This window comes from Papilio xuthus, unplaced genomic scaffold (genome assembly GCF_000836235.2).
Source record: "Papilio xuthus unplaced genomic scaffold, Pxut_1.1 DF824655.1, whole genome shotgun sequence".
NCBI lineage: Eukaryota > Metazoa > Arthropoda > Insecta > Lepidoptera > Papilionidae > Papilio > Papilio xuthus.
In genome coordinates, this window is record NW_013533994.1 from 3153823 (window position 1) to 3164461 (window position 10639).

Below are 10639 nucleotides of genomic sequence, written 5' to 3' on the forward strand. Positions count from 1 at the left end.
ATCTATTTAGTTATTTATCGCTATTACTAGCCACAGAGGACCACACTAGCCCTGAACTATTAATATTTAAGACCACTCGTTTATAAGTAAGAATAAGTTACCAAAGCAATTTATATTAAGTAACACTAGATTTAAGAATGAATATTGATATATTTTTCTACGTCATTATAAATCCTTGGTTTGTAACTACGATATTCATGAATTTAATATAAGCCATGTTTAGTTTTAAGGTTTTTTGGTGTAAACTATTGAGATAATTTGTATTGAGAAATTTATCGAAAATACTAACGGAATCTTATGATGACTTAACAAGTAACTTATGGCTTTAATATTTGATGTCAGTAAAGCGGAATGCACGCGCCATAATACGAATTGTTTGCGGACTTCCAATGCAATGGAGATTAAATATATTTTTACACGAAAATTGATTTTTTTTCTCTCACAAATCACCTACGAATATACTATGATAATGCATTATTTTCATCTACAAATCTGCTACAGCGCCTTCTAAAGTAATTCCCGGAGCAATTTCCGTAACTGTAGATGCGTCGGACTTGGAGCCATCTTTAGTGTTACTCAAATCAGTATTCGAATTGGCTCTGTTTGAATCCGTGATATAATAATCTGTATCTTCTTTGACGAAGTCTCTCTGAGATCGACTCTCTACAACCGGAGACATCACACTGGATGGTGCTTGGGACATGTAATATGGCGTTGTTCGTGGTGCATTCATAGGCATGTCATATCTAGGAGGAACTCCTTGTCTATCCGGAGATATGATATACTTAGGAGCTGCGCGTTTGTCTTCAAATACATCCATTTCATTGTATCGTTTCATTGATGCTCTGTTCTTCGGTGTCTTCTTTAGCATGGCCTGAAAGTTGAAAGGTGGGTCATCATCGCTCACATCGTTGGCGGATTTGGCCAATGCCTGGAGTTCTTGTATAGGGTCTTGGATGTCGACATCGAATGTGTGCATACTACGGCTAAAATTCGACCTACGCATGGGCGAGGTGGTATTTTCTAGAATATCAGTATCGTCCCGAGGACTGGCCCAAGGTGTTGGTGGTTGGTAGTAACCTTGTGGGGATTGGTTCATTTTCTTCTTGTAAACGACTGGGCGGCTACCTGTTCCGACGTATACATCGTGGGCTATAGAAGATCTGGCTAAGGTATCCTCGGAGGGTAGCTTGGGTAGTGGCTGCATGGGATCTCTGCAGAACGGCATAGTAATGAGGGTCTGGGTGCTTGCAGACAGCATGTAGGGGTCCGTCTGTGTCGAGTATCCGCGCTTCAACGGTTCATCCCATTGCTCGTGGTCGGAATCGTTAGGGGTGGCGAGAGTGTCACTATAATTAAATATCGAGGTTATTTTAGTTCCTTGATTATATAATATTAAATATTTTTTTGTTTATAAGCAAATAACATCACTAAAGCAGATATTAGGTTTATATGAGAAATGGTTATTCTATTTACCTAATATGATGTCAAGGTCATTGCAATTACAAGACTGTCTTGCTGATTGTAGATGTGTACGGTACGGTATAGGGTACGTATGATTTAAAGCTTTTCACTAGCCATCAAACATTCTAGTATTTCAAATGAAAGATTTCAATTCCTGTTAAGTTCTACTAAGAACTAAACAAAATAAAGTACTTACCTCTACTCTTCTCAATACCATATTGCCTTGACTGCTAATCTTTGAGAAATTATTTTATCTAGCAGTATTTTATCGCTATTTAATAACGTACATAACATTATAAAGAAATAAATAAGTAAGTAGGTGAGTATAAAATGTAAAGGATAGGTAAAAAAAATGTGCATTACACAGTTTTAATACGCACGTGGTCTTAACATTTGGATCGCACATGGCCGATGTATCGAAGAATTGTAATTGATCAATTCTAAACGGCAACTTCCATACTGTAGGACGAACAGATCCTAGGTATGTGATCTCTTTAGCGTTAGGATCAATTTTATCCAATGTAACTGATGTGTTCGTGGTGACCAGTCCTTCGACCAATGCTTGATTGTAGATGTGAATCTATAAAAACGAATTCGGTAAAAAAAAATATGAACCATACAACTGTTGGTTGCTGACATCAAAATAAATAAATCTCTATAAAAAATATCGTTATCCCTGTCATTATATTTGACAAAAGAGAGATAACAATATGTTTCAAAGGATTTTGGTCTCAGAAACTAATGCTTAATCTATTATCTGAACACGAACGGAAACTGTATACTGTAGGTTAAATCTGATTAAGAACCAATAACAAAATGATAAAGTACTGAAGAATGGCTTAGAACAGAAATCAATATTGCGTCCTTCTGTATTAGTCTCTCTAAATGCAAATAAGAACTTTGCGTTCTGATATAAAATGATAACTGATACCTGTTGCGAGAAATGTACTAAATCTTGATATCTCATGGCTCTGTACTGCAGCAGAACTTGGAATATAGAGCGGCTCTTCCATTTCATTGCATATCTCTTTAGAAAGGTTGCGGTCTCTTCGTCAATTTGATCTGATGTCTGCTTAACTAGAGGCCCGTATGCCTTACGTACCACATAGCCCCGATATGCTGGAACAAATTTAACATTGGTACAGTACTCAACTGGGATACTATATTTTTGTTTACATACGATTAAATGTGAACTAACCTTTTTGAATAGTTAATGCGGCTTCATCTTCACTAACATTCTTTGATTGTTGCTTTTTTAGTTCTTTAACTGTAAGAAAAAATATAAATAAATATACCAATGAATACTAACTGTATTCCATTATTATTTTAAATACATACTATGCATAGCTTTAGATTTGTTTTGAACTGTCTTTCGCTTGGCTAAGAACGCCCGCATCATACATTGCACTTTTATGATTTTCTTCACTTGAGTCTCATACAATCTGTAATGTAATTGAAAAATACAAGAATTATTTGTACAGCTAAGATAGTTATATAAAAATATTATTTAAAACCACATTTAGATTACCTGGACAAGAATTCCTCGTTGTAATATTTAAGGAAGACCTTTGATTTGCCTAATTCCCAACCTTCCATTTTTAAACGGATCAGCAGCAAACGGCAGTTGTCTTTTGTCTCCTCCACGTTTTCATCGAAGTCGAAAGCCAGGAATCGATATCTGTATCGTGATAAAAGAGACTTAAAATGATTATAATAAAAATGTAACATGGATTTATAAATAAACGTGATCTAATAATCAATTTAAATATTTAATAGCTACTTAAACCAAAAAAATCTACATTTCTTTCACCTGCGTATAAACTCAGCGAAAGGTACACGACTTGAGAATCCCTTCTGTCGCGCTTTGGCTGTATCCAATATAGCAAGCGCCCTCAGTTGTTGGCGTACAACTTCTCCTTGGAAACCGCGAGGGGTATCAGTCAAGTCCGCTCTAACGCAACGCACGTAATGAGTGCCACCACTCCCAGGACCTATTGAAAGCTGTTTTAGAATCTCCAAACTGGTAGCCCTGTATGTGGCTGCAGCAGTCCTCATCCTGTGACTCTGGGAGTAATGACCTCGAGACACGGTGTTATATTTCTGAAAAAAAGTAACAATCCGTTATTTTAAGTCAGTATTCCATTGATTCAAGAAATCTCTGAAAGCTAAGACAATGTTTGAAGATTGAAGAAGTCATGCTGTTTAAGAATTTATAGATGTCTTTGGAAAACTTACCCTAGCTTTAAGGTTTTCCATTTCTTTTTCGTTCTTGGATCTAGCAGCTTGTGGCTTTGACTGTGTCGAGACAATGGTCAAGTTACCAGTCTTTGTCAACTTGTTCTTGAATAGTTGTTGAAGTGTGGCATTTTGTGACGCTCTCATTGTTTCGATCATTTCTGGAGGAAGAAAATCTTTATTCTTGTCAGCCATTTCTCTAGCATCGTAGTTGACTTTGCCCGTGTAGTGTGCGACACTAAATTCATGGCTACCAGACATCTTAACGTATGGGCCTTTACTAGATGTTCTGATGGCATCTGAAATTGACAACCAATATTATTAAAAAGTATTATGTCCAGTATCTAAACTAATTAAGATTTTGTTAAATGATCGTACTCATGATAAATTCTTGACCGCTTCCATTCCTACTTGCTTCATCTAAAAGATAAAAAATTCCAGCTGGTCTAGCCATCAGCTGATCAACAGAGCTCTTATTATCATAATAATGCAGGGGAGCTACTTGGATGCCTTCCTGTTCCTCTTCTTGCATTTCCCAAGCGAATATTCTCTGATTGTATAGGAATTGTATTTGTTCATTTGTCGTATTAACAATCAATTGTTCCAAGCGGTTTCTGTGAAAACATTCGAAACCAAACATGTCTAGTAAACTGACCGAATATTTGTCGCCGCTGTAAAAAAACGAAAGATTATTATTGTTGTGTCCTATCGTTGTATTTTATTTATTATGAATAGCTGTTACTTACAATACAGATCTCATAAATGATAATTTGGAATTAATCATATTTATCATCCAATCGATTAACCTCTTGTACAGTGCACTAGCAAGGGTATCCCTGGCATCCCTTGCTTCATCAGTGGAATGTCTTTTCTTAATAGCAGTACCTCTTTCGATCAAACAATAATTTAATAAAGCCCAGAGAAATTTCACTTCATCCAATGACAGTAATTTAGCAACCTTCTTCGCTTCTTCTGGGTTTTCTATCTCGGCAGTACCGTTTCTACTATCTTTGAATCTAACATTCCCAATTACTAGGATAGCTGCTAGCACAGTTTCAAAGAATTTAATATCCTCCTGTTCCCAATCTAGAATCTTTAAATGTTCAACAAATTCTTTGTATTTAGCGACATTATCCGATGGTGTCTCACGGACACCTCTTACTCCTCTAGGTGGTTCTTCTAAAATACGCAAATAACGATGTTTTCTATATTTTTCTAAATAAAGTTCTTCTAATCTATTTTCAGCTTCCATTGCATCATAAAAGTAATAAAGGAGGTTAAAATTTGCATGAGCCCTAAAACAACATACGATTAATGGAATTATACAATTTTATCTTTGCTTAAATTAAGTATATTACTTAAATGTTACGTACATATCAGTTGAAGAGACGCGCCACTTTTCTAGTTGATAGAGCCAAAATATAGCTCCACTTAATTTACCAGAGCTACCATACGTAACTTGAACTTGTAAAATCCCTCTCGTAGAGTTAGGATTTACTGGAGTTGCAGCACTTATACATGCTTGTATCACTTCGTTTGCTTTTTGAATCCTCTCAGCTGTATTATTCTTCATAGCACCCAAGTAAGAAAGATGTGAGAGTGCATGGATCATAGTTGTTGTTTTTCCAGATTTACTTTCTCCGGAAAACACTATATGCTGGGGTTCATTGTGATGCATGGCGTCTTGATAAGCTCCGTCAGCGACCGCAAATATATGCGGTTCATTGTCAGATCTTGATTTACATTCATATTTTTTATGATACTGAAATTAAATTAATGGTTATAAAAGGTATTTTAGTTAGTCTATCAAACTATAACACTTACATTTTCACCGTAGATATCAGCGTGCATGTTAGGATTTAAAATTAATAAAACATCGCCGATAAAAGATGTAAACGATCCTTTTGCAAGCTTAGTATATAATTCAGACATCAGATTATCTTCAGTTAGTATATCTAATGCTGCAAGATCTTCTACTTGCATTGTTTCTGGTTCATGTACTCCTTCTGTTGTTAAAAGACCATTTTTGATTATCCTTTCTGGTATTTTCTCAGGTGCCGGTGTATTATTCAAATCTACGGCTAGCATTTTTAGCTCTGTCGATAACTGGAACGATGGAAATATGTATTTTACAATAACGTACATTCAAGATATAAATACTGCTAATATTAGTAAATGAAATAACAAACATGATAATCATTTTCTGGTACTAATTGAATGAATGGATGTTCCTCCAATTCCATCATGTAAGGACGATGTTCGGGATTCTTTTCAAGACATCTGAAATAAAAAAAATACATATAAACTGCTCGTGTTCAATAAAATTAACTTAAAACAATAAACAAAATATTTCGTGATACTGACTCAGCAATAAAATCATTAATGTCGTTAGAAGACATGGATGGTTTGCAAACACTAGGTGGAGGATTCCTTAAAATTTGGAACATCGCCCTAGTCGGATGCATGTCTTGAAAAGGTCCTTTGCCATCAACCATTTCAATAGTTGTTATACCCAAAGCCCAAACATCAATCCTATTGTCATAGCCTTCTTCACTGACTGCAACTACTTCTGGAGCCATCCAACTTGGAGATCCAATATTTGTTCTAGTTTTTTCTGCATTCCCACTTAATTTGCAGGCTAAGGCAAAGTCTATTAACTTAACTTCGCCATCCTTACTAATCAAAATGTTACTGCATCTTATATTTCTGTGTATAATTTTATTTTCATGGAGGTAACACACCGCCTGGAATTTAAATAGAGTTTCGTTTTTTTTTCTATTTGTATAAAATCGTACGTATTAAATACAATTTAAATATGAAAGAAACGTAAAGCATTTCAATGAAATCCAAATCTCATAAATTGATATGAGCATTTTAATCTATGGGTAGCAAAATTTTACTTATCGGTCCTTTTTTTCATATTGGTGCAAAGAAACATTGATGTATGCTGATATTAAAATGACATGCATGTATCGTCCAATCGACCGACACTTGAGTTTGACAAGGTGTGGTAGTAGCCGCCCTGACGAGCGATCAGTCTCCGTCTCCGATCAGTCGGAGCGCCCGCTGTATCGACGTCAGCGTCAATCAAATGGCCCACGCCCCTCAGATGTATTGGAAGCTACTTTGCATGCGTATCGGTCCTATCAACTGTCACGGCCCGCCTGTCTGCACACTACTCCGACGTATCACTGATCTTTGCTTTTATTTTTATCGAGATTCGACTTATATTTATAGTGATTAATTTACTGATTTTTTATAGGTTAAATGTTATTGTATTTTTAAATCAAGTCTATAAATATACGAAGTAATTGAATGATACTTGCAATGTTAAATGGCAAATAATGTAGTCGATGTTGCTTTGTATGAAATGTATGGTTTGAAAATTATGATGGTGTATTGTAAGTATATTAAGCTATTCATGATCATTGTATTCAATAACGTTGTATCATAATTCAATCCTCGATCGAATTATAAGCGATTAAGTACGGATAGATAGCTATATCCATAGAAAATGTACCAAACGAGAGGACCGGACCATTGGCATTGTGAGTCAAGTGGTTTGCATAAAGATAATATGCATTGAAATTTATCTAATTCCCTTCGAGCGTAAAATATTAGTGCGTTATCGGGAATAAGTGCTTTAAAATAAAGGGTTATAAGAGCGATTGTGAATCGATGGAATAGGGTCCCGGGGATCGTTGGCTACCGCGTCAGAGGTCCGTATATCTTGTGTGCGCGAGCATTATTTACGATAATTGAGCGATGCACCGCGATGGGGGGCCATCATGGTGTTGTCGGGCGCTCTCCGACATTCGCCCGGACAAGTTCGACTGTTTCGTCGCGAATCACATCGAATAAAGCGACGTGCATTTTAAGTAATGGCCCTAGATAGTATTTCAACGTACGTGGACATTCGGCCGGCAATATTTTATCCGATGTCACGCAACGAGAAGAAATCGCCCGGTCTCAGATACGAGAACAATTGAGTTTGCATTCAAAGTACCCAACGATTGATTCAGCTGTTGAAAGGTGGACTGGCAGGCCCTTTGTTTTATAAGCAGCCATTTCGGGTTGTATGTGATGAGCGACATGTTTATAGTCAGTCGAATATGGACTTACCTTGATCGTATATTTGAGTATGTAAGCGATGTGTTCTTCAGACATTTTCCTGTCGGTGGCTTTCAATTTTCTGACAATATCCATGACAGTTCCAAAATCGCATAACTGGAAAATTAATATGTTAAATTCCTCTAATTGCCCTGCTTTGCTCGTCTTTAAAAATATCTTTGAGGATATGAAATAATTTCTTACCTCTAATATGAACCATATTTTTTTAAGGCTTTCAGATTTTTCACAGAATACTCCATAAAAATCGATTAGATTGGGATGAGATGTGAAGTCCCGTAATATTTTATATTCTTCATGAATATGTGCATCATCGTCTTCGAAATGTATCTGTACTTTGACTGCCACGGCTTTATCGGCTGCCTGCGCGTCTGTTGCTTTGAAGACTTCGCCAAATATACCAGAACCAAGTTTCTTAATAAGCTTGTATCTTCCTATAGGACTCGGCAGTGAAGATATATTTAAACCTTCCCTCATTTTTGATGTTGCTCATAGGACCGGCAAAAAACTGAATACTAAACAAAATGTCATTGTTATTTTCTTAGGAATTTTAAGAGAAGCAAAGATTCAGTTAATGTTAAGTGACCAGACAAAGCTGTAATCAAAATCAAAGCAAAAATGCATTCCCAACCTTTCTGTAGAAGGAAAGCAGTAGGTAAGATAACATTAAACGATAAGGAAAAAACTAGAAAACACAATCTGCCATAACAGATTTAGAGTACAATTTTGATTTTCTTTGTTTTTCTAGATTAATTTTGTCATAAATGAGAACTGGCTTGCTTTATTCCATAAAATAAACTTAAACCTTCACAATAATATTCACAGAGTATTTCTACTAAATAAATATGAGTTTACTTACCGTGTACTCCTTCGTTTACCGTGTGATACTAAACAGTTGTGAGCTAGAGCTGTAGTCCGGTTGGCTCGGACGCCTCTCAAGTGCATCGGGCTTCATGGTATTAAGACCGCAGTTGATCCTTACTAACTGAATTATACTCTAATACTCGACGACCTTCTCGCCTATCTTAGGTAACATTTAATTTCGGATACATTTGATTTACACAACTATAGCTATTTGTTTACATAAGTACATCGCATTTCTTATTCATAAGTAAGTTACCAGTATTGTAATGACTAATATTATGTAACTGTTATGAATCCGAAGAAGTCATATGTGAAATATTTATGCTTGATTCATTATTACGAATGGGTACATTTAACCCAAACAAATCCAAAGAGGATTTATGTAGAATAGAACTAGTGTTACATTTCTGGCAGAATTATGTTGAAAGTAATAAAGAAGGTTTTTTTCACAATCTTACTATCTTACTAATATTATAAATGCGAAAGTTTGCATGTATGGATTTTTGACAGAACGTATCAACGGATCTCACTGAAATTTGGCATAGATGTAGAATAGTTTGTTAAAATCCATAAGTTACTTAGTTTTTTTTTCTTAATTCCGCGCTGGTGGAGTCGCGGGCAATAGCCAGCCAGCCAGTTATTTTTTACGTACGTCCTAACATCCGTTAGATACTTTGTAATAACACATTCTTGTGCTACCGTAAAGAAAGGTTTTAAAGCATAACTCCAGTAATCGGAGGGTATTCAAAGAAAATGTGCAAAGGCGATCCGTCACGAGGCAGTAGTCGATCATGCGCGCGTAACCCCAACAGGCGTGCCATCAAAGCGTAGACAGAACAATGCAAACATACCATTCTTTCGCCACTTCAGAAATCAAATGTACCGTAAAACTGACATGTATTTTGTAACAAAATGTATCGGTTTTGTTAGTGAATGGAAATATAACGGTGTAGTTATTCACTTTAAAGAAGCACAAAGGAAACTTTAGAGTAGACATAGAAAATTGGATTTTTAAATGCACATAGGATACCCTCTTTGATACCCAGACTAGTGCTTACTATATTATAAGTAAACGGAGATTTTGGGGTCAGAAACCTACAGGTCAAGCAATTGGAATTGCAAAATTTCATTTTGTTAAAATATTTTTAAGCAATTATAGCCCGTATTGTAATAGACAAAAGAATGTGATTGACATTTGAAGACGTAGTTTTTAATATCGACCACCATGTTTTAGTTATAATATTGTATGAACAGCGCATCGAGGCAATACAAAAGAGGCTCTTGAACTAAGAGGCCAAATTAACTGGAAGTAACAGGATAATTGTGTCGAAAGCCCATTGAGTTGTCGCTTCTTGTAAGGTAGACCCACTTGAAACATCGAAGGAGTGGCTCTTCAGTGAAATCATTTTATTTTATAAATAAAAAAGTTAAAAAAAAACAACTGACAGTCGCACTTTTAAAGATAAGTAATTGACAGAATTTCTTATTTTGTAAGAGTATTTGAGATTGAAACAAATTTTTCTATTAGAAAGTGTATTTTATTTTCTTACATAACCTTTGTAAAAACAAAGATTTTAAACTACAATAAATAATAGAGGTAAATAAATAAAATGGTATTGGAAATGTTAGAAGCTATATGTATTTACAATTTCTAAATCAAATTAAATAAGTAATACTGGCCACTATAAATAAAAAAAAATCACATAAATGTATGAACATGATGGTTCGAAATATGGAATGTAAATGTATTATGTCTACAATTGTTCCAATTTATTCCTAGAGAGATAAGAAGAAACAAATGAGTGTCCACTGCCGAAACACAGGTACAAAAACATATTACTATCTCTTTTACTTTCAACGAGAAAGAAAGTGATGATATTGTAAGTTTTTCTTTAATGGAAACAAGCTGTAATTTTTTTATAAGACTCAGTAAATATGTTACAAATCT

The 10639-nt window shown here is 35.4% G+C and overlaps 1 protein-coding gene across 3 annotated transcripts; it reads right to left on the reverse strand.

Annotated features, from left to right (window-relative positions):
• Positions 1 to 439: 439 nt before the first annotated feature.
• On the reverse strand, positions 440 to 8996 carry ninaC (STKc_myosinIII_N_like and MYSc_Myo21 domain-containing protein ninaC). Of its 3 annotated transcripts, XM_013325935.1 has the most exons (18): positions 8687 to 8996; positions 8014 to 8342; positions 7822 to 7926; positions 6064 to 6443; positions 5889 to 5979; positions 5524 to 5805; positions 5073 to 5461; positions 4446 to 4994; positions 4078 to 4370; positions 3700 to 3998; positions 3275 to 3564; positions 2993 to 3142; positions 2803 to 2906; positions 2663 to 2731; positions 2396 to 2583; positions 1845 to 2044; positions 1129 to 1349; positions 734 to 874 (listed from the first exon to the last, which is right to left on the reverse strand). In XM_013325935.1, the coding sequence occupies exons 2-18, from the start codon at positions 8302 to 8304 to the stop codon at positions 822 to 824; spliced, it is 3954 nt and encodes a 1317-aa protein (XP_013181389.1). In that variant the 5' UTR covers positions 8305 to 8342; positions 8687 to 8996; the 3' UTR covers positions 734 to 821. The 3 variants fall into 3 exon arrangements, with proteins under 3 accessions (XP_013181388.1, XP_013181387.1, XP_013181389.1); XM_013325934.1 differs by having other exon boundaries at positions 440 to 1349; positions 8014 to 8335; positions 8687 to 8989; XM_013325933.1 differs by having other exon boundaries at positions 440 to 1349; positions 8687 to 8988.
• Positions 8997 to 10639: the final 1643 nt, after the last annotated feature.